The sequence below is a fragment of the Protopterus annectens genome, chromosome 1.part0, assembly GCF_019279795.1.
Source record: "Protopterus annectens isolate FY-2018-M chromosome 1.part0, PAN1.0, whole genome shotgun sequence".
Classification (NCBI taxonomy): Eukaryota; Metazoa; Chordata; order Ceratodontiformes; family Protopteridae; genus Protopterus; species Protopterus annectens.
The window spans coordinates 124,256,148-124,280,944 of NC_056725.1; the positions used below are offsets into that span (position 1 = coordinate 124,256,148).

Below are 24,797 nucleotides of genomic sequence, written 5' to 3' on the forward strand. Positions count from 1 at the left end.
CTGACCGTCAGTAGGGAACTTTTGCTTAAATAGTATAGCTTGTACTAGGGTTAGGACATATTTTTCACAGAGCACATATAGAAAGAATAGTCAGGTCACCATTAATGAAAAGATTTTTTTGGGTAAATACCGACATGGAAAAAATGTCCCGTTTTAAAAAATGTAAATGTGTAGAGCATCCAATCATAGTTTTGTGCACACATGTGTTTATACAGGATGGTATGCATTTATCAAGATCATGGAAGAGAATTTTTGCAGCAGATATTTTGCAATATTTGACAAAAACTACACAAGATTTTTGTCAGGTCGAAAATGTAACAGTTCACAGCAGTATCTGATGTGTCTCTGATGGATGTTAATGCTAGGATCATTAATAATAAAGTTTTTTTTTTTACTGGAAAATTTGCTACATTCCACAAGATTGATGTTGTTAATGCTTGTGAAACATGGTTAAAGAACAATGACAGGAAACCAGTTCTGTCAGAGTGCAAATGTTTTTACTGTGACAGACATTCAAACAAAAAATCAGGTGGAGTTGTGAGAGGGATTAAAGATAGTTATGAGACCTGTGATTATTACATTTTCAATGACAACACCAATACTATACACTGTTTAACCGTGACAATAAACATATAACAATTACTGGAGAGTATAGACCACCAAAGTCAAGTGCAGATGACCTAGAGGAATTCATACATTTCCTGCATGAAATACAGGAGGGAAGAATAATGTTAGTCGGGGACTTAAATTTACCAGAAACAGACTGGAATGATATCGATTCAACAACTTTTGTAAGGAAATTGTTCACAGCATATGTTAAGGCACAACAATTGCTTCATATTATAAAAAAATGGAACATACTAGACATTGTTTGTGATCCTAAAGAAACTACCGTTACTTCAAGTCAAGTTCTACCACCACTGTTGTGCAGTGATCATGGGATTATAAAGGTTAATTTGTTGCTAGATAATTCTGCCAAACTGAAATCTAAACCAATGCAGAGAAGATTAGGTATAAGTTATATGGAAGCAAAACAGTCACTATGTAAAACTAACCAGAGTAATGTGTTCAGTGGAAAAACTGCAGATGGAATGTGGAAAGTTTTTAAAGAGAAATTGTTTGAGTGCAAAAAATATAAAAAAAAAATGTTTAACATCAAGATCTAGGCATATAACGTTAAGGGGATATATTTCCATAAGACCAAAATATGTGATTAAGGTGAGAGGCAAAAAATATAAGAAAAGGAAGAGAGGTCATGCTGTAATTTTGAAAAATGAAATAAACAAGCTAGACAAACAAATTAAGTATTATATGAGACAAAATCATGAAAAACTTGAATAAAATTTATGCAAATATATTGAGCATAATAGGAAACCTTTTTATACATTCAAAAAATGTAGGAGTAAAGAAGTACAAATTAATGAACTGTGTATAGATTCTTAAATTTATTCTCAGACACAACAGATTATAAATATATTTACAAAATCTCATGTAAAACAGTTTGGCTCCAGAAAGGGAGTAATAGATCTTCGTAGTGACATCCAGGAATCAAATTATAGGTCTTTCTAGTGACATCCAGGAATCAAATTAGATTAGATTAAAAAAGAACTGCGCAAACTGGATCCAAACAAAGCACAGGGTGAGACGGAATTAGTAATAATGTCCTGAACACTTCAGCAAGAACTTGCAGTACCATTATATCTATTACTTACTAGGCCATATAAATATGGGGAAATTCCTTAAGATTGGAGAAATGCACTTGTTAAACCTGTCTTTAAGGGCAAGGGGACTAGGACAAACCCAGAGTCATATAGACCCTTAAGTCTACTTTCATATTGTGGAAAATAATGCAGAATGTAATACTGGATAAATTATTGTCAGAATTGGACCGCTTGGGACTTGAACCATATATCAGCATGCATATGTTGAAAAAAGATCTATTTCACCTGTAACATGATGTTTTGTAACAATATAATAATAGCTATGAATGAAAAATTGTGCTGTGATGTAATTTATATGCATTTAACTTCATCATCTGATAGGGTAATAGACAAAACACTGATCAATAAATTAGAACAACTTGGTATCAATGTACTCTTGATAAGATGGATAGCTGCATGGCTTACAAAAAGTACATGGGAAGTATCATACAGCAATTGGACAGATGAAATTATTGGTTAAAGTCAGGGTGTCTGACAAGGCTCTGTCCTAGGCCCTTACCTATTTAGATTACGTCTTTTGGACCTAACGTTTTCATCAGAAATGTTCTACAGTCTATATGCAGAGTACCTAAAATTGGGTAAACTAATTACATGTGTTAGAGATAAGGTATTTGTGCAAAAGAACTTGAGTAAACTGACCATATGGGCCCAGGAGAATAATATGCTGTTAATAAGCATATTAGATTTGACAGACATAAATTGAAAGGTAAATATTTAATACAGCACATAGTTATTGAAACTGTAGATTCATTTAAGGATCTGGGTATATAGGCCGATCCAGCTTTGAGTTTTTCTAATCATATCAACCAACTGGTTAATGATAGTTATAGAACTGTAGGTTGTATAAAACTACTTATAGATATGTAAGAGGAGATGTTATTCAGGTATAAAGGGCATTTAAAGACAAATACTTCTGTGAATGTTTGGGGTTGTGAAAAAATAGTAGAGAATCATCAGACAAACTATGTAGAAGATTCTTTAGGAATGAGACGTGTACTAATTGGTTCTCTGAGAGAGCAGCTGATGCATGAAACAGACACCAAATTACATTAAAGCAAGTTCTAGTTTAGATATTTTAATAACAGTCTAGACACTTATTATGGGAACAGGTGTTTTGGTATGTTGGCAGGCTAGAAGGGGGTTAATGCCTGTGCTTGAAATATTAGTATGTATGCATGTATGTAAATTATAGCTGCTACAATTTGTTGGTTTAACTCAGATCTTCAAAAGGGATGCTAATAACAGAGAACAGAGCAGAGCATTTGAAGCCAGTACAGTCCTACAGCCTACACATGTATAAAATAAATAAATGAGAAACGCAGACAAGCTCACTCACCTCACTCCAGGTTATGATACATAAGAAAGGAGGGAACAAGGCATACGTACAATACATGGAAACAGTAAAGCCAGATTAGAAGAAATTGGGCTCACATACTTTTCTTTTTTACCCATCTAGTAATGATGCTACCAGCATAACTTAATTTGTATTCACCGTACTCCTCCTCTCCAATATAATATTCTGTTTTCATTGCATCACCATACATTCTTGTTGATTTTTAGAGTTGCATACCCCTTTCTTAAAGTGTAATTTTATTTTAACAAATGTGGTATCACTGCAGGCAGCATAAAGAGGTGAAGCTCTAATTATGACAACAACAACTTCATTTTGATTAGTGAACTTGCAGCAAAAGGTCTATGGTTGGAAGAATTTTGCAGCTGGCCCATCTTAGGGAAAAGGAGGTGGTGTGCCTGCTGTTGCTGCATCTGTGAGCTCTACTCAAAAGCAGAGGCATTGTGCTTAGTGCAGGTAGGTGGCACACAGGAATCTCTCCAAAGTAGCTGCATTTAGCAGTGCCTCAGCTGATGGATGGATGGATAAATAAGGCCAAGGCAAGGAATGGAAAGGCCACGTAACAGGCAAATCAGCTAACTCCTAAACTTCATTTCTTGCCAATAAGAGGAATAAATGGTCTGAAAGCGCTCTTATCATAGTCAAAGAATGAATGAGCACAGGAACCCTCTCTGGCTAGGGAAGGAATGGGTCTGGTTCTCATCATTCACAAGAAAGGAATACACACTTCAGCTGACATCTAGAAAGGGGAGCTCCTGCACAGGTTGTGGGAGCCAAAAAAAATAAGAAATCTGGCATTGTGATATACACTTTTTACATTATACTTGGGAAGAGGGACTGGCCTTAACTGCTCCCCAAATCTGTTTTTGTTTTATTGCATGACAGGGGCATTAAGAGTCTGCAAATTTCTCTTGCCAAGTGTAATATAAAAATCAAACATTTAAAATGTCATATGCAAAAAAAGACTTCTTAAAGCTAGAATATCCTTTGGAAGCATGGCATACAGTTAGAAATAATTATTTCACTGTAAATCAGTCTATCACTCTTTTTGACAGGATAATAGGTACAATCAGTCTTAAGATAGGACAGACTGGATAGAAAGCAAGAAAATAACACAGCAAATACTTATCTTCATGGGGAATGGATATGAGGGGTGAAAAATATGGAACCAAAGAATATCCTGGAAGTGTAACTTGTGAGACCATAAATGGGTTTGGTGCAGTCCCATGCCAGTAAGATGAAAAAAAACTCTGTGAGAAATATCTACACTGAGTTTATAATGAACTGCCTAAAATACATAATTCAGTAAATGTAAGGAAACATGTTTCCTGCATATAAAATGTAGTGGCAAGTCCACAAGTGATCTATTAAAGTGCTGTCTACATATAAAGCATCTGCACATGTTGTATGAATGACTGTGCAAACACTTTTTTAAATGCAGACAGCAAACCTGGCTTGAACACAGCAGTTATTTAGTATCAAGCCTATACTTCTAAAGAAACAAATAGTTTTAAAATTAATGTTTTTCAGATTTATATATTTTTATATATCTCATATGTCTTACATACTATATATTTTCTGTATGGTTTCACTTAAGTGTTGCTGAAATATAGGGGATTTTGTATATACTTTGTGGCTTTAAGCCTTGTTTTTAATTGATAACTGTTGATGTGAAATGTTTTTGATTGGGCTGTGTCTCAGTTAAATAGAGTTCTGGTTGTATGGTTGATGCATACACAGTGAGGAAGGGTATCACCTGAAAGCTTTGTGGAATCTACAATAAACTTGGTTATATTTTACTTTATTGGCTCAACATGTCTGCTATTTGTAATTCTTTGTTTGGTTGTTAAAATGCTAACACCAGGATATGATTACTGAGATCCTTAATTGTTTTCAAGTCATCACATGTATGTACGTGTCTATGAATATTTCATACCCACTATTAGTTTAAAGTGTGTATGTATTTTTAACTTGTTTACAGGACAGGCAGACTCGGCCTTCTCAGCTATGCACCAAATACAAGGTAAAAATAAAAATAAATAAGTTACTAGAGATTTTTACATAGTTCTAGTCAAGTAAAACATTACAGGAAGGTAACTTAAGAAATCAGCAATACATGAGCATAGGAGAAAACATTACTTTAGTTCATGAAAAAACAAATCCAGATGGCAAACAATGCATCAGTTCATCAAACAGCCAGTGCCAAACAAGGAACAAATTAACATGTAAATGCCTCTGCATGGGTTACACAAATGGATTCCATTTCAAAAGATACTGCAATAAGGTAATAGGAAAAGTGAATGTTTCAACCATAATAGAACAAGCAATACCAGAATTTGTAAGCTGACAACCAGAGGTTAGGGATATATGTTGACTGATCCGAAGTGGTAAGAAAGTCACAACTGAAGGAAAGCGTGAAAGAAAAAATTTTAATAGGGAATAGGCAGGGAGAACAGATGTAGTAAACTGATAGATTGGTAAAAAAATAATTCCTGTTAAAAATGACAGAATGGAAAGCTGGCCAACTGACACTAACTGACAGCAGCAACTAGTGGAAAGCTCAGTGACTGAAAACTTCTCCCTGATAGAAAATATAATCAAAAATTTAAAATTTGGAGATACATATTAGCTAACTTTATTCACTAATAGTGAAAAGATTTATAGCTTCCAAGTTCTTCAAAAGCAGTAATTTTCCTGTCAGAATTTCAACTGCTCAGTTAAGAAATAAAAGACTTTAGCATGAGTCACTCAAGAAATGGTACTCAAGATTCTTTTGTTAAAAAAGACACACAGTCACTAATATCTACTACGTAGGATATATTACTTAAAAAAAATAGAAAGTTTCAAAAAAGAGACAAGAAAGAAGATGGAAAATTTAGAAATTCTTATGAAACAAAGTACATAAATCAGCAGTATGGAAGAAGCTTTAAATGAACACGAAAGGAGAAGAACTGAAGGTGAGACTCGGACTGAATTTCTTTTAAAACAAAATAACTGGTTCATAGAAAAAGTTGATGATTTAGAAAATAGACTGAGGCAAAACATTAGAATTTATGGTATACCGGAAAAGTATGAAATAGATGATATAATAAACTCAACAATCTGGTTGTATAAAACATTAAACCTGCCTGAAACTTTATCTTTTGGAATAGAAATAGCACACCAATCCCTGAGAGTACCTTCAAAGAAGAAAAACTCACCACAATGTTCAACTATAGTTGATTTTATGTCTAGCTTAGAAAAAGATCAAATATTAAAAACAGCATGGTCCAGCTCACCTATGAAATAGGTGAACAAAACAGCATGGTCCAGCCCACCTATGAAAATAGGCGAACAAGTAGCCAGAGTTGACAATGATTATTCCAGTAAAGCAATGAGTAAAACAAAATCCTGCTTACCACTGATCAAGGAACTTTAAAAGAACAATATTAAAGCCACTTTGGTGTTTCCTGCAAATATCAAATTATTTATTTCTGAAGGAAGCAAAATATTTGATGCAGTGGAGGAGGTATCTACTTTTGATAACAATAAAATCCTTAATAATACTGAAAAGATCAAGTAGAACAGTATATGCCTCAAGAGAAAGAGTGAGATGAATTCCTGGAAAACTGCTTCAAAAATAAAAAGCTTTAAAAAAGTGACTTTTATCCTCTGATTGCAGGACTTTTATTTTCTGAAACAGTAGATTTGCTCTTAAAATAAAGGTATGTACTGAGCTTTAAGCCTCAAAACATATGAAAGCATGTATTTATGTTTTAAGCTAAAACATTTATCATGATGAGGAATATAAATAGTTTTACTACATTTACAATGAAATATTTAATATATTTCATTTAACTAAACTTATAAGCCTGTTTCTAAATGTTAAATACATTCTTCCTGTCAGAGAATGTCATTAAATTATAAGCAACAGAACTGGTAACTTTTAAGACTATATACGTTAAGAATTTTGTTTCATTTGGTCAGCTTTCCTTAGTATGTACATTGCAGGGTTAACAGAATGTCAGGTCTAAGTAATATGCTAATTAGAAGTGTTAAAGTGCTGGCAATTTTGTCATTGATCCTGTGTAACGCATTCCTTTCACAAGTCATTTATGAAGCAAGTAACATTTAAAGAAAGCTTGATAACAAAATACTGTTCCAGTTGTATCAGAATGATGGATTCTTGCTTGTCTCGTGCCTTGGTTTCCTCCTTGAGCTGTTCTGAAGAAAATTTAGGTGAAAGTTCATCACTGATGTCTGTGAAATCAGAAAGGAATTTTCCTTTTATCAAATATATAAGTGAGAAATCTACTCAAAATAACATATTTTCTTTATTTTCTTAGAAGTGTAGAATTGGTAAAACAAAATCTATAGTAATGATGTATATTGTGCTCTTGCTGACATAATTTGCTTACAAGCTTATAAGAAAGATATGTATTACATATGACTGCATACAGCAGAAACGTGAATGTACAAGATCACATATAAATTAAATAGAAAGTTTTGTATTTGAAAATAATCTGAAAGCTGAAATTTCAAGCTTGGCCATGTAAACTCTAAAGCATTTTACATGTAATATTAAAGTCACTATGACTACCTGAAATAACTAATTTCATAAGTTGAGGATGAAATTTGAGTGTTATATTGTTTAATTAGGACATCCATTTTGATAGAAATAAAGCAGATTTTTCAATATGTTTGAACCTGGGAAGGGAAAATGTTTGAATTAAGTACATTGTACATGTTGAATACAACATACATTGCAAATATTGTTTTTTTGTTTTTTGTTTTTTGACTAGGTAGACATTATCTTCAACTTCTGTACATATTTTTATGAAGTTGTTTACTAAGTTAAATGATTTTTAAATTTTTTGATATTTGTCATGTAAAGAGTGTCATACAATTTTGAGATATAGACACCTGTACTTAAAAATTAATTCAGAGTTTTTGTTAGATCTATAAAAATGCATGTATCTTTTAGCATGATAAATATATATCTGTACTGAGTTCCCTTTTGTATTATAGTTTAGTTTGATAAGATTACCTGTCACCTGTAAGTTTACAAAAGTCTTTATCTCTTCAGGTTCCACTCTGTTCTACTTATTTATTTAGAGGTTTAGTTATAATAATGTTGAATGAGTGAGTAATTTAGGAATATTTAATGGATAATTTATACTACCGTTACATAAACAGGTATATAGTACACTTTTTGAAGGATTATTTAATATTTGTGATTAAATGAAGAGGATTATTATGCTTTTACATAGTAATGGGGGACTAGTTTTAAATGACAAAATATATAAATTAATTATTACTTTTGACTTATATACAGTATTATATTAAATATTTGTGAGTCATGGTAGCTTTTGCATATTTTTTGATGAATTTTTAGGTATTGGTATGTAGAGAGATAGTATAGTAATTTGTCTGTTCAATAAGCAAACTAGGAACGTGCAATATTATCTTTTAAAATAAATCTTTTTAAAACTATCCATACTGTGAACTTCAACTATTATCTGTTAATATAAATAAATTAAATAATGACAACAAAAGGAAATCTTTAATGAGATATCTAAAATTAAACAGAAGAGACATTATATTCTTGCAAGAGACTCATTTGCTAGATAAGGATATACAATATTTTAATAACGTAGGTTACAAAATGTTATCATTTGCTTCTTTTAACAAAAAGAGAAGAAGAACTGATATACTTTGCATAAAATCTACTGCAATGCCTAAGGTCATGGAATCCATTAATGATCCCAAAGGAATGCAAACACTTGTAATAATTAAATATAATGGCATACTCTATACACTACGTAATTTTTACTGGATCGCTGGAGTAGGTGCAAGAGTGGCTAAAGATCACTTAAACTTACTAAAAGGTCACTGGAAAGGTAGAATAATTTTAGCAGGGGATTTTAACTGCATATCTAGTATAGGATCGCTGGAGTAGGTGCAAGAGTGGCTAAATATCACTTAAACTTACTAAAATGTCACTGGAACAACAGTACAACAGAAGGAGGAAGCTACTACATGATAGAGCAAAATCCCTAATAGGGAAGGCATCTCTGATCAGTACTAGCAAAAAATTACGATCCCTCATAAAATCCTCCAAGGCCAGCTTCGAGAGAAAAATTGCACAGGACACCAAAGACAATCATAAGGCTTTTTTCAGTTATGTTAGAAACCTGGGATGCAACTCCCAGACTTGTTCTGAGTTGATTCTAAACGACAAAAAATACACTGAACCCACAGACATTGCCAATATCCTGGCAGACAGGTTCAGTGCAAACTTCTCCACCCCCTCCCCCCAAAAGAGCAAGTATCTATCCCGGCAGAGGGCTGCCTCCCAAACATCTCAGATGCTCAGGTGAAGGCTGCCCTCTCCAAAGCAAAAAACACTGCTTCCATGGGACCAGATAGCATCCCAGGTTGCGTCCTACATGAACTACAAGAGGAACTAATCCCTCAAATAAAACAGCTATACAATCTCAGCCTCACTACAGGATATGTGCCCACAGAATGGCGTACAGCAACAGTGGTCCCACTCCACAAAGGTGGAGCCTCTACGAACACTGGAATCTATCGCCTCATAAGCCTGACTAGCTTAGTCTGCAAGGCTATGGAGAGGATCATCATGGAGCTCATAAACAAAGACATTGGGGACCTACAGACACTAGATCCTACCCAGTTCGGCTTTGTCAAGGGCAGATCCTGCCTTTTGAACCTGGTTGACTTCTTTGAAACAGTCACCAAAGCCATAGATGAAGGGAAGGTAGTCCACACAGCCTATCTGGACCTTGCAAAGGCATTTGACACAATACCCCACTCGGGCATCATAGATAAGCTATCCAGCTTAAATATAAACCCCTATGTCACAAGATGGGTCGCAAACTGGCTCAAAGACAAAACCCACAGAGTGAGAGTTGCTGGAGCCATGTCAGACTCGAAACCGGTCACAAGTGGCGTTCCACAGGGTTCTGTCCTGGGACCATTCTTGTTCGGTATATACTTTTCCGAGGTACAGGCAAACGTGGGAGGACTATGGCTCACCAAGTTCACAGACGACTGAAAACTGGGCGCCATAATCAACTCTCCAGCTGACACAAACATCCTTCAAAAAGGTCTCACAGAGACAAATAACTGGTGCCAGCGCCATGGTTTAAAGCTAAATGCCAAAAAATGTATAGTCATACCCTTTGGCAAAAACAATGTGCCCACAAATTACCACATAGGCGGAAACCCATTAAGTACAGAGAAAGTTATTAGGGACCTGGGGACCCAAGTTGACAGCAATCTCTCCTTTGAAAACCACATTGCCAAAGTGGTTAGAAAGACCTTCTACATAGCCCACCTCATCATGAAGGGTTTCACATCTAGATCAAGAGAGGTAATCGTGCCCCTTTATGCATCCCTCATCAGGCCCATCATAGAATACAATGCCCCTTTTGGGATGTACCTTACCCGACACCTGCAGCAATTAGAAAGACCCCAAAAGTATCTCACCAAGAGGATCAAGGGTCTCAAACAGATGCCATATGCTGCTCGGTTAAAAAAACTCCAGCTCTACTCAGTTGCATACCGCCTACTTAGAGGCGATCTATGCCTGACATACAAAGCTATGTCAAATCCAGAATTAATGGACATGCTCCACCTCAGTAAATCTAAATCCCTTAGAGCCACACTGAGGGACTTGAACCTCAGCACAGAAATAAATAGAACTTGCTGGAGGGACAGGTTCATAACCCAGAGGCTCCCTTCGCTCTGGAATATAATTCCAGTTCATGTGAGGCAGAGCACCTCACTGAATCTCTTCATGAAGAATCTCGATAAGTGGATGGGGGATCGTAGGTTTGTCCCAGGGATTACTCCCGTGTCACTATTAGACAGAGGCACAGTAAACTAAACCTTAAAAAGGGCACAGTATACTCAATTCAAGGGGTGGCGTAAGCCATACAGAATCGGGCTAGGCTTATAATTGCCCCAGGGCAGATAGCCTAGTATGAACCTATGAACCTATGAACCTATGAAAGGTAGAATAATTTTAGCAGGGGATTTTAACTGCATATCTAGTATAGAAGATAGATCTGCGGTGGTGGCACTGCTGTACCATTGTTGCCTCACAGTAAGACGCTGTCCGGTTCGATTCTCAGCTAGAATGTCTTCTGCGTGGAGACATGCGTGAATGGGCGTACCTTCGTTGAAGGTTGTGCATCAGGGCTGGCAACTTGGCATGTAAAAATCAACTTCCAATCATTAGTGGACCGGAGTTCTGCTGTGGCGACCCCCTAACCGGGAAAAAGCCGAAAGACACAACAACAACAACAACAATCTAGTATAGAAGATACAAGTGAAAAGAAGAAAGCTAAAATATTATCAGCTAAAGCACTAAACAGATTCAGATATAGAAGAAATACTTCATATTTAAAAAAATCCATGATGATCTTAATAATGATATAAAAATAATAATCTTCATGATTACAAAAATGACAAGTATTTAAAGAAAAATGCTACTAATAAATTTAACGACCAAAGATCTCTGTTGAATAAGCCTTTTACCCTGATAGAAGTTAAAGAAGCTTTTAAAAAAGGGAAAATACTAAAGTTCGAGGGTTACATGGTTTAGGTATGGAATTAGATAGTCTGCTTCTGTTAAACATTTTAGAATTATGGCGTGATGTTTTCAGGGTAATTCAGAGTGACAAAATAATCCCTCCCTCATGGAAATTTTCAGCAATCTCACCTATACTTAAACAAGGAAATGATAACAAGTTAGTTTCCTCATTCAGCCCTATTTCATTATTAAATCTAGACTACGAAATATTTACTTCAGTTTTAGTTACAACATTAACAGATATAGTAGATAAATTAATAATAAAGATCAAACAAGATTTAGAGTCACTAGATTAATGTATGATACTGTTAAAATGGTAATAACTATCTTAGCTTTAGCAAAATGAATGAACAAGAAATTGGTCCTAATTAGCTTAGATAGTGAGAGAACTTTTGATTCGGTAGATTAGAATTACTTGTCTAAAACTTTAAAAGCATTTGCATTTCCAGAACAGTTTACTGGAGTATTAAAAAAATGTACAGAGACTCCAAAGCATTTGTTAAAATTGGATCTTACATTTCTCAAGGATTCACTTTAACGAAAGGCACAAAGCAAGGGTGTCTCTTGTCCCCTCTACTATTTGCAGTAGTTATCAAAGCATTAGCTAATAGTATAAGAAGCAATGAAAAAATCTGATGGATTCTTAATTAAAACAGATTTTCAATTTAAAATACCTCTTTTGCAGATCATATTTTACTAACTGTAGGATATATAAATTATTCAAAGAAATAAATGACAAAATTGAAAAGTTTCCAGAAGTATCACTACTGAAATTTAATAATAATGTAACTGAAACTTTAGTGTTAAATCAATTACTAGATAGTACGGTTAAAGATAAGTACAAATATAATTGGGAATGAAATTAAAATATTTAAGAATAAAAGTCTATCAATATGTGTATAAGAAGTGTTACTTACTAAAATTAATTGATGTGTTTTTTTACTTTTTAGGATAGGTAAGTACTTATTAAAATGCTATTTGTGTGTATACATATATATATATATATATATATATATATATATATATATATATATATATAGGTATATATAGATATAGATATATAGATAGATATATAGATATAGATATATAGATAGATATATTGCATTCAATAGCTGTCATACCTGATACAGAAAATGGAAAAAATATTTAGTTCATTCTTATGGTATTGTAAAAAGCCAAAAATTGCTCATAGAAATCATATAACATTACAGGAGTATGGTGGCATTAGCTTCCCAGATATAGACTCTTATTCTATTCCTGTAAATTTTAAGTTTATTATACTCTGGATAGACTCAACTTGCACTAGTCAATAGAAACCCATTCAGGAGCAGATTATACTAAACTCTTATACGTTTATTAAATCTGATAAATTAGAAATATGTAACAATACTTTCATCTCGCTAAAAAAATTTACCTTAGAAGGAAGTTCATTTCAGTCTTTAGACTCTGCATATATGAAACCGATTCTTAAAACAGTTTAGTATGTTTTAACAACTTCACTAATATCAGAGTGGAAATGTTTGTGCTTTCCCATTGCACATTCCTCTAGATTTAAGGAAACTCTGAAAAGTGTTAAAATGAATTTGTTAAAATGAATGGATTAGTATTATGGCCTGATTGCTTTGAACAAGAAAACACTAAGTCACCAGAATGTTTAATGAAAGACTATAAATTGGATGAATCATCACACCAGTTAATCAGTAAGAAATTAAATGAATTTGTAGATAAAATGAGTGAAGAGGAGCAGAACACTATTTCCCCATTATATTAATATATGAATGCAATCATTGAATATAGACTGACATGCAAAGGAAGCATGTCCAAGTTATATAAGTTCATTTTAAATAATAATAATAACTTTAATGCAAAATTCTGGAACATTTCAGATAGTAGTGGGATGAGTGACTCAATAGATGGTAAGAATAAAACTTTTTTACTTCAATCAGTTCGTTAAACTTCTTCAAGTTTATACTGGAAAATTTTTATGTGGAAATATATACATAAAATGTGTGTTACTCTCTATAAAATCTCTAAGTTTAGTAAAATAACTTCTTCAGTTTGTTGAAGATGTAGTAAAGATGTAAAAGCTAACTGCATACTCATTTATGGGTTGTGAAAAATGAAATGCATATTGGGAAGAGATAAATATATTTTAAGAGGTATGGTCTGATAATAGCTCTTTCAGTAGATCAGTAATACTAACAAATGTTCCACTTCCTGTAGCTGTAAAACCAAACAGAGAAAAACATTTTGGACTCTCTTTGTTGTTGCTAGAAAAGTTATTACAAAAAATTGGACATCCGACTCATTTCCTATTTTCAAAAAAGTTTTAAAATGTAAAACTGAAAAAGAAGTAATCAGAATAAAATCTATAAATCATAACAAGACTTTTAGTGGTTGGTATAACCTTGAAACATTGCTACTGAAATAGCAGGACTCTTTAATGTCTTAATTGTACAAGATTACCTTGATGATTCAATGTATTCCTATTAGTGAATAACAATATATGATGCTGAATTTCTTCCTTTCAATGTATATATTGTAAATATGTTAAATTAATAAAAACATTCTTATAAAAAAGAACACAGAATGTTATATATATGCCATATGTGGAGTGTCATGAGTACTCTCCAAAGGTGAGAAAAAGACAATCTTGTTTAATACTTTTCTAATGTAAAAAAAAGGTTCATAGCAAATACTGTTATTAATCTTTCTGAGCTATTATGAAAAACAGCAGATACTACAGAACTATTACAGGAAACTAAAGAAGTTTTAAAAGCTGTAATCCATTTCATGTTGTCAAATATTCATGGGTGAGTGTGAGGACAAAGTCCATTACACTTTTTAAAGATGTTAGAGGATCAGAGATATACTTTGCTTTTGTTCACTGTCTATGAGGTAGTTCTAAATGTGTTATTCTTTCAATGCTGTAGCTCACTTAGTTGGCATCCTGCACTTTTTTCTCCCTCTCTGCAACTGGTAGTACATTGTGTCCACGTACTACAAAGAATTATACGATTTTTCTGATTATAACCAGGTTATCACACTTTCCCGAAACTGATATCAAGATGCACTGCTCAGGCCGAACCACTCCTGCCTACATATGAATTTCTTGAGATTTATTTCTCAAAAATATTACATCTTGCTTATGATTGGAGGCCTGGCTATAATCACTTACATTATATAAGAGATTCACAACAAAGCAGCAGAGTTCAGTTCTGTACAGGAATAACATTACAGTGTTATTAAGAAGCATGGAGGGTAAAGCCTGGATGTGTGAAAGTAAACAATGAGGGGAACTTCTAATGGCATTGGCAAATATCCCAGTGACAACAGGTTCTAGGTATAACATATGTGTTATATACAGTGATTCAGTACTGTAAAACAATCTGCTGTTAAGGTTCTACATCTTGCTCATGGCCTGCCTTCAGTACTAAGTCACATATCTGAATTAATGCTCATTCTGCCCAGGATATTTGATCAGTGGTGAAGAAGACATTAAAAGAAATCAGTTGCAACAGGTTACGTTGATGCATTACAACACTACCAGAGAAACAGACATAACAGATAACTACAAAATATACCTATGCATTACACCATTGCATTTTTTGCATGAGTGAATTACAATTCTCTTTTAAAATGATAATTTAGCAATAAAAACTCAAACCTCCAGCAGTTGCTTCTTTCCAGATGCCTTCATCCTGATGGTGGCCATTCTCTCTGCCAAGACAGTCAGTGTGGAATGCATTGCTACTTGTCCAACTGTGTCAGTGTCTCCAGTGTCTGACAGTAAGTCTTCAGCAAAGCGTGTCTGCAGCTCATTAATTTCTTCTTGCAGGCTCATAATTTCATCTAACAGGGCCTAAAACAGTATTATAAAGTTATACAAGTTCGAGTTTTTTGATACTAAACCAAGAATAGTGAAACTCTTTAAGTTCAGTTGATGCTCCTTTATGGGATTGAACAAGTCACACTAGGTTAAGTTATATTACTGGTTTGTTATTAATCATGCAACACATAATGGACATTTTAAAGATAATAATATAAGGTAAAATATGAGAAAAGGAAGGCACATCTGTTTTAAAGTGAAGTTCAGGTTCCAGGTAATCCTTGCTCCTTAAAGTGGAACAGTGCTTCTCCATGCCATTTAGAACCAACATGTTTTCACCACCATTTTGACCATGTAAACTTTACATTTCATCTAAGTCTCTTTAAGCTTCAGAAATCCCAAACCAGTTAAAAATACATAACATGCTACATATGATGATATTCTTGGAATACTTTATTTTTTTAATTGACATAAAATAGAAAGTAAACAACATTCATAGGCAAGTGTAGAACCAAAGAATTAGCAGTAGGGATATGAAAATTTAAATAAGAGAAGATGCCCTATGGAACATTAAGTCTTCCCTTTTATAGAAATGCTGCTACCCCACCTTTTCTCTCGTGCAAAGCTCCTCTGAAACTCCTTGTTGGTTAATAGGCCATCATTATTTTGGTAGGTCATTTTATGGCCTTACCTTTTTCCTTATAAAATGTTATTTCTTCAAGTTAAGATAAATGTTACCCCTTTTCTTTGCCATTCATAGGTTCATAGGTGATTAGAAGGCTATTGGTACAAGGGCATTTACAAGCCTAGCCAATAATACCCAGGATATGAGAGTATTATATCTTAATTTCCCCAAATATGGGATGGGGTAGTATCAGGGTAGTGGGTTTTTGGGTTTTGGAGCCCTGTCATTTTACAGACCGCATCTGTCCATAAGGGACAAGGGCAGTACCCTGGGAGTGAATTTACAGTTCCCCTTGCATTTAACCACATTCTTTTTGAAGAGAGTGAGGGACAAACTTTGCTTCACAAAGATGGGAACTTATTCCATAGACAAGGTGATCTTTGGGATATGAATCTGTCTCTCCAGCAAGTTCTGTTAGAAAACCTGTCACAAATAAGGTTCAGGTCCATGCCTTACGCTTTGCATTTTTTTAATGAGAAGCCTCTGGGGCTGCTCCAACTGGTAGTGCCTGGTGAGATAAATGCTGGAGGGCGCACTGCACTTGATTATGGGCCTGATAAGGGTAGAGTACAATGGCACTTCCTTTGATCTTGATGTCATGCCTTTACTTAGAAGACAGAAGGATTTCTTCACTACCATAGCTATCTAGTGGTCAAAGTTTAGGTTAGCATCTATCTATGTTCCTAGGTCACTCACCCTGGGTCTGCTTTTAGGGGCGTGCTATTAATGTTATAATTTGCAGGGGTATCAGATTTTCCAAAGAGTATGGTTATGCATTTTTTAGCATTTAGTCTTAGACCATGATTTTGGCACCAGTCATTTTTAGGCCTGTTTGTAAGATGTCAACATCTTTTGCAGATTCAGTGATTGCTCCCAGCTTACAGTCATCAGGGAACTTAGTAAGCCAGAGGTCCCCAACATTGGCCTCTGTTTCAGAGTATATACCAAACAGGAGCAGTCCCAACACTGAGCCCTGTGGCACACTGCTAATAACAGGTTTCTTATCAGAGGTGGATTCAGCTATCCAGACAACATGGCCTGTCAGACAGCCTGATTGCTATCCATTTGACAATGTAGTGGTTTATGCCTAACTCAGCAAGTTTATCTATGATCCCAAAGTGGGGATTGTGTTAAAAGCTATAGCCAGGTCTAGATAAGCAGTGTGTACCACTTTACCTTTATCCAAGGTCCTGGTGACTTTCTCAAAGAAGTCCAGCAGATTCAGCAGGGAAGACTTCCTTTTTGACAAAGCCAAATTGGATCTGGTCCAGTGTTTGGAGAGCTCCTGTGTTGTTATTGATCAGGTCCATGATAATTCTCTCCATGGCTTTCCAGATAAGACTGGTCAAGCTTATGGGTCTGTAGATTCCTGAGTCAGTTGATGCCCCCCCCCCTCCCTTGTGCAGAGGGATGACTGTTGCAGTCCTCCATTCCTCTGGGACAAAGTCCATCCAGAGGCTGTGGTTAAAGAGTGTTTCTAGGGCCCTCATAGATTCTGTCTTAAACTAGTTAAGAAGCATCCTGGAATGTTATTGTGACCCATGGAGGCTGTGTTTTTGGCTTTAGAGAGCAAAGTAAGGACCTGTTCCCTCATAATGACTGGTAGGGGGATGGTTGCGGGTATTTCTTTGGGTGTGGTAGGAAGTGATGGACAGGAGAAGTTTGAACTGAACTTAGCCAGTAGGTTTGCTACAGTTTCAGGTTCAGTGTAAGAGTTGCCATTCATGATTAACTCAGCACATCATTGAGCAGTTCCTTTGAGGTTATGAGTATAATTAAAAAAAGCCTTATGGTTATCTTTCACCTGGGAGGCTATCTTTGCCTCATAATGTGCTTTGGAAGATTTGACACTCCCTCTAATTTGTGTGTGATCTTCTCCTTGTTTAGCCTGTCTTACAATGGAATCCCAATAACTAGAATGTTTGGCTGTGTGGTGTGTTGCCTTATGGGCTTGGAAATGCCGTACTATGATTTTCAGAGATACATGTTGTGTGAGGTGCTGTCTTTTTTAATGTGCACAGGGACATTGGGAGATGCTTTTAGGAGGTTTTGGAGGGTTTTGGTAGATTACAAGTGAGTACCTACACATATGTAGGTGTATGTGTTTGTTCCTTAGTGTTTGTAGTGAATGTTTTGGGTGTAACACTGGCAACCTAGTTTGCATTTTTCATGTGTGTATGTGAGAGCTTTGCCTCCAATGACATTGTGTATCTATATCTCTCACACACACTGTGTTTCTATGTTCTAAAATTAAATAGCTGCCAGTGAACATGAGGTAGCTACTACACTGCCTCAGGATGCCCATATCCATCAGGCCAGAACAGAGATGACAGGGAAGAGCCTATCCATTATACCAGATCCTTATTAGATGGGAAGGAGTAGAGGAGAGTTTAGTAGCATACTATTAAATAGCTTGCAGTGGTGTTGCCCTCTCTACAAACTGGCAGCAATTTGAGCAGCTACGAACAGTGGGAGACTATAGAGAGTGTTTCCTATAGAGGATTTTAAACTGGAGAGGTTTGCTTATATACAATGTATGAGCCTTTTATAATAGCAAGATGAAAGACTTTTACACAGCTAAGCCCTCAGGCCAATCACATAAACACACAATAAGCCTTCCACCAGCAGTTCCCACTCAGATGGGCTGAACCAGCCCTCTGCTCCCACCAGACTGTAGGAAAAAAAACCTTCTTAATGTACCTCTTTTCTTACAGCTTATTTCTATGCACATATAACCCCTGGCAATGCATTAATTCATAAGGTAATGGTCCCTTTCACTTACTTCCAAGTCTGCATACACAGTGCCTTTGAAACAACAGTCTAGGGAAGATCTTTGGAAATGTACACTAACTGCAGCACTGTTATTGCCCCCCACCCAACACACATAACAGGGGCCAGAAATATTTGATTTGTGCTCCAAACTCTTGTTATGGTGCCTGCCTCACATTATTACACTATAAAATACTAAATATGAAAATTAAAGATGCAACACCTATAGTTAAATTACAAGCCTTTAATTAAATACACAGTAATATGGCACACATACATCAGTCTCAATGCAGTTATCTTCTCTACAGGCATACTTTTTACCACTGACTTTCATTTATGTGTTTTTATCTAGAATATTTGGTGCATCTGTGCTAGTAAAATGCTGACCCTTTACAATCTAACCAGAACACCATGACATAAATAGTAATGCCATTCTTTAGCATTTTTCATATTTGAACACCACCTCGTCCCAGTCATTCATCTTGCTGGCCATTCCATTGTGCACCTTCCACCAGCTTGATGGCTTTTTCTGTAAAGCCCCTAAAGCTGCACAGAGCAGTGAAGGTGTGACCTTACTATTGTGTTGTAATATAGATGAATGGCCCCTGTCTATGCCTCACCCACCCTTTACTCTACTCATACATCCTTCATTTTACCATTCTTCATCACACCAAGCTCATACTTTATCTCATGATTATCCCCTACAGTGTTTTGCAGCTATATCCTCTGGTCAATATGTTATATCAAGATTTTGTCCCCAAAAAGTGTATAATCTTGTTCTTTTTTACATTTACTGTGGTTTACTAACTACATGGCTACTGTGCCAACTTTATACCAGGTCTAACTGAAAAAGGAGCACTCCCTTTTTGTGACTACCAAGGCCATTTTTGGTACAATCAGCAATCAGATAAATTCCTCTAATGGCAATGGATATAAATACACAAGACACAACAGTTTCAATATCAGCCTGACTCACTACTGACTTCTCACCTGACAATATGGCCCTAACCATCAACTTTGTTTTCTACCTGTCAGGTAGTTTTTCCCTCCACCTTATCAGCTCAGGTCAAGTGCTCTTGTATAAAATCAGTCATACCACCCTCATAGTACTGTTATAAAGGAATTTCTGACACACAAGCATGTTAACACATCCACTGCTGACCTTTGACTTTTACTGGTTACCATTCAGTCACAGACATGTGTCAAATGTTTAAAAGAGGGATTTTTGAGATAGCAAGAAGCACACAAAAGTACAGTTGTGTACAATTACCATAAACATAGATGTTCGAGTGTATTTACTGTTGCAGTTATCAAATTTGGGTTATCCCTGCTAGGGTAGCTCTTGGCCGGCCTGAATACCAGAGACTTAGTATTTCTGCATTGGTTGCTGCCACTTGAGGACTGACAGGTACCTGTCAGGTAGTTTTTCCCTCCACCTTATCAGCTCAGGTCAAGTGCTCTTGTATAAAATCAGTCATACCACCCTCATAGTACTGTTATAAAGGAATTTCTGACACACAAGCATGTTAACACATCCACTGCTGACCTTTGACTTTTACTGGTTACCATTCAGTCACAGACATGTGTCAAATGTTTAAAAGAGGGATTTTTGAGATAGCAAGAAGCACACAAAAGTACAGTTGTGTACAATTACCATAAACATAGATGTTCAAGTGTATTTACTGTTGCAGTTATCAAATTTGGGTTATCCCTGCCAGGGTAGCTCTTGGCCGGCCTGAATACCAGAGACTTAGTATTTCTGCATTGGTTGCTGCCACTTGAGGACTGACAGGTACCTGTCAGGTAGTTTTTCCCTCCACCTTATCAGCTCAGGTCAAGTGCTCTTGTATAAAATCAGTCATACCACCCTCATAGTACTGTTATAAAGGAATTTCTGACACACAAGCATGTTAACACATCCACTGCTGACCTTTGACTTTTACTGGTTACCATTCAGTCACAGACATGTGTCAAATGTTTAAAAGAGGGATTTTTGAGATAGCAAGAAGCACACAAAAGTACAGTTGTGTACAATTACCATAAACATAGATGTTCGAGTGTATTTACTGTTGCAGTTATCAAATTTGGGTTATCCCTGCTAGGGTAGCTCTTGGCCGGCCTGAATACCAGAGACTTAGTATTTCTGCATTGGTTGCTGCCACTTGAGGACTGACGTCAGGTCGTCAGTGGTATAAAGTAAGGCAGCTGATGCCATTACATCAGTTTTTCTTGCCCTAACCTGTCAGGAGCCCCCAAGGTAGGAGGCCAGGTTCTGGTGGAAGAACTCCACCAGTGGAAAATAAATACCAATATGTCCCTTGTAAGGAAAGGAGAACAACAAGGAAGAATAGTAACAAAAAGAGAAAGGGGGATGGAGAGAGGGAAACCAGGACTGCAACAGTGAAGACACTCGAACATCTACATTTATGGTAAGTGTACACAACTGTACTATGTTCCTTGTGTTTCACTGTTGCAGTCATCACATTTCGGTAGATTCACAAAGCTGAGGAAATGGGTGGAGGCAGTCAAAGAAGCTAGGGGCTGGCTAGGATGCCCTGCAAGACTGCAGAGGCAAATCCTGCCGTGGATTTGGAGAAGAGAGGCATGTGGTAATGCTTGGTAAAAGTGTGAACAGATGTCCAGGTGGCAGCCTCCAGGATGTCCCCAGTGGGGACTCCTCTGAGGAAAGCTGCAGAGGTGGTGGCTGCTCTGGTGGAGTGTGTCATGACCCCCCTTGGTGAGAGGCTTACCATAGTGTGTGTAGCAGAAATGGATGCAGTGTGCAATCCATTTGGAAATGGTTTGCTTGGAGATGTCTTTGCCTTCTGCCCCTGTAGCAAAGCTAACCAGCAATTGATCAGACTTTCTGAAGGAGTTAGTCCTGTCTAGATAGTATCTGAGCTATCTGTGCACATCTAGAGAGTGAAGAATCCTTTCCCCTTGTTCTAGGGATTAGGAAAGAAGGTGGGCAAATGAATGGATTGGTTGAGACCCACACTGGACACCACCGTGGCCATGAAGGATGGGTTAATTCTGAGGGATACCCAGTTTGTATGGAAGATGATGAAGGGTTGCACAGCTATGAGTGCTTGCAGCTCAGAGACTCTTCTGGCTGAAATGATGGCCAGAAGGAAAGCTGTCTTCGAGGAGAGAAAATTTAGCTCTGCAGAAGAAGCTGGTACAAAATGAGGCAAGGTGAGCTTTTCCAAGACAAAGTTAATGTCCCAAGCTGGTGTTGGTGCCCTTCTGGGGGGTCTCAAGTTGCTAGCCCCTGTGAGGAACTGTTTGATCAAAGGGTGTGAGAAAAGGGGCTGTTCAGTGGGAAAATGAGCAGAAATAGCAGAGGCATGAATTTTTATAGAGGCGAAAGAGAGACCACTGTGTAGTAGGTCAGCTAAGTAATCCAGGATGAGAGGGATGGAGAGCTGGGCCATATTGGCCCCCTTAGCCTGGATCCAGGTGCAGAACCTTTTCCATTTATCTGCATACGACTTTCTGGTGCTAGGGCATCTGGCCTCATGGACAATATCCAGAACCTGTTTACTGACGATGGCAGATTGGTTCGGGGTTAGGAAATAAGCCAAGCTACCAAACTGAGCATCTGCAATTGGGGGTGCATGAATTCCCCCTCCCTCTAGGTTAGGAGGTTTAGAATCTGAGGAAAATGCCATGGAGGCAGCAGGGACAGGCTGCGCAGCAAGGGGTACCAGTGTTGTTGGGGCTAATCTGGAGCTATAAGAATGGTCCTTGTTTTTGCTCCCTGATTTTGAGCAGTACCCTGCAGATGAGAGGTAGGGGAGGAAAGGCATAGACCGAGAGGTTGACCCAGGGGAAAGACAGGGCATCCATACTCCAAGCCATGCAGTGATGTTCTCTAGTGCCAAATTTGCTGAGCTGATGGTTGGTGTAGGAGGCAAAGAGGTCGACCTTCGGGATTCCCCATTTCTGAGTTATTAGGAAGAAGGTACTTCTGTTGAGCTGCCACTCATGTAGGTCCAAAAGTTTTCTGCTTAATTGGTCTGCCAGGGAGTTGAGAGAGCCTGGTAGGTATTGTGCTAACAGGTGTAGATGCATGGAAGAGGCTGTGAGCCAAAGGGTCATGGCCAGCCTGCATAGAGGGTAGGAGTGAGTTCCTCCCTGCTTGTTGATGTACCACATCACAGTGGTGTTGTCTGTTTTGATCAGAAGAACCCCTGGAGAGAGAAGGGGTTTGAAAGCTATCAAGGCCTGCTGCACAGCTATCATCTCTTTTTGACTGATGTGCAGGGGGATTTGCTGTGGGCTCCATTGGCCCTGTATGCACCTGCCGTCCAGGTGTGCACCACAAGCATAGTCTGAGGAGTCTGTGTTGAGGGTCTGGGTGGCGGGGTGTGGGGAGAAGGGCAGTCCCTTGTTGTGGCAGCATGTTGTTGCCCACCAAAGAAATTCCTTTCTGAGGCAAGGAATTATAGGTAGAAGAGTTTTCAGATCTTGAGAGTATTGACACCAAAGGCTCTTTAGGTACCACTGAAGTTTCCTCATATGCAGTCTGGCATATGGAATGAGGAGTATGCAAGATGCCATGAACCCCAGGGCTTGCAGGATTTTCCTTGCAAAAAGCTGGGGCCTGGTGGCCAGTTGAGAGAAGTAGGCTGACAGGAAAATTTGTTTTTCTGGTGTAAGGTATGCAATCTGGCATGCTGTGTCCAGACTTGCTCCCAGGAAGATTATCCTTTTGGTGAGCACCTCTTTTCGTTGACTGTGTACCTTAGGGAGGTTAGTAGGCTCTTTACAAAGGCCAGGTATTTGAGCAGCTTTTCCTGGCTGTCTGCCTGAATAAGGCAGTCATCTAAGTAGGGGTAAATTTGAATATTTCTTTGTCTGCAAAAAGCAATGGTCGGAGCCAGGCATTTTGTGAAAACTCTGGGAGCAGTAGATAAGCCAAAGGGAAGTGCAGAGAACTGAAAGTGTTGAGATCCTGCCCCGAAAAGGAGATATTTTCTGCATGATTCCCTGACAGGAATGTGAAGGTATGCCTCTTTTAGATCCAGGGTGGCTAGCCAAGCATAAACACAAATACCACCAAATAAGAAAGACAGAAAATACCACTAGAGACAACAGCCACGCTGGTAGAAAATATATTTATTGCACTTAGCGCTTCAGCTCCCAGGCCTTCACAGAGACTATTGTCATTAGAGGTATTTTATGGCTAGCCAAGCGTCCTTAGACAGCATGGGTAGCAGCTGCTGGAGGGTGAGCATTTTGAATTTTGGGATCACAGGGAAGGTACCTAGAATGGATAGATCGAGATTGGGGTGCCAGGTGCTCTTTTTTCTGGGTACCAGAAAAAGTCTGGAGTAGAAGCCTTGGCCTATCTGTTCTGCAGGAACGTGCTCTACTGCCCTCAAAGAGAACAGAGAATGGATTTGCTTTTGAGCCTCTGCCCACTGATTTGGTGGTATATCTGGGAACCCTTTTGGGGTTGGAAGGGTGTGAAAGGAGAATTTGTATCCCTGAGACACAATGTTCAGAACAATTGGTCCTTGGTAATGATGGCCCAGATGCTTGAGTGAAAGGAGAGCTTTCCTCCTAGGGGTAAGTGAAAGTGGGCAGAGGGGAGGTCGGGAGGAGGTAAGTCATTGTGAGTTCTTACCATAGTTTTGAAGTGGAGGTAGTCCACTGCTTAGATCTCTGCATTCCCTGGGGCTGCTGTCTGAGGGGTCCGTTTCCACTGGGCCTAGGCTAGACCTGTTTACTCAGAGCAGAAAAGGACCAGTGCTTGGAGGAAAAATGCCTGCTGAACCTAGGGGGCTGGGCCTGTAAGAAATATTTAACTGTTTGCATAGATTTTGCTTTTTCTTCCA

At 37.5% G+C, this 24,797-nt stretch overlaps 1 protein-coding gene across 3 annotated transcripts in view; it reads right to left on the reverse strand.

Annotated features, from left to right (window-relative positions):
- SYNE1 (spectrin repeat containing nuclear envelope protein 1) overlaps positions 1–24,797 on the reverse strand; it is a 2,173,401-nt gene that overhangs the window by 1,280,574 nt on the left and 868,030 nt on the right. For all 3 annotated transcript variants that reach the window (XM_044089035.1, XM_044089189.1, XM_044089105.1), the window contains one exon: positions 15,339–15,533. In XM_044089035.1, the coding sequence (XP_043944970.1) occupies positions 15,339–15,533 (195 nt within the window). The remainder of the gene's footprint in view (positions 1–15,338; positions 15,534–24,797) is intronic.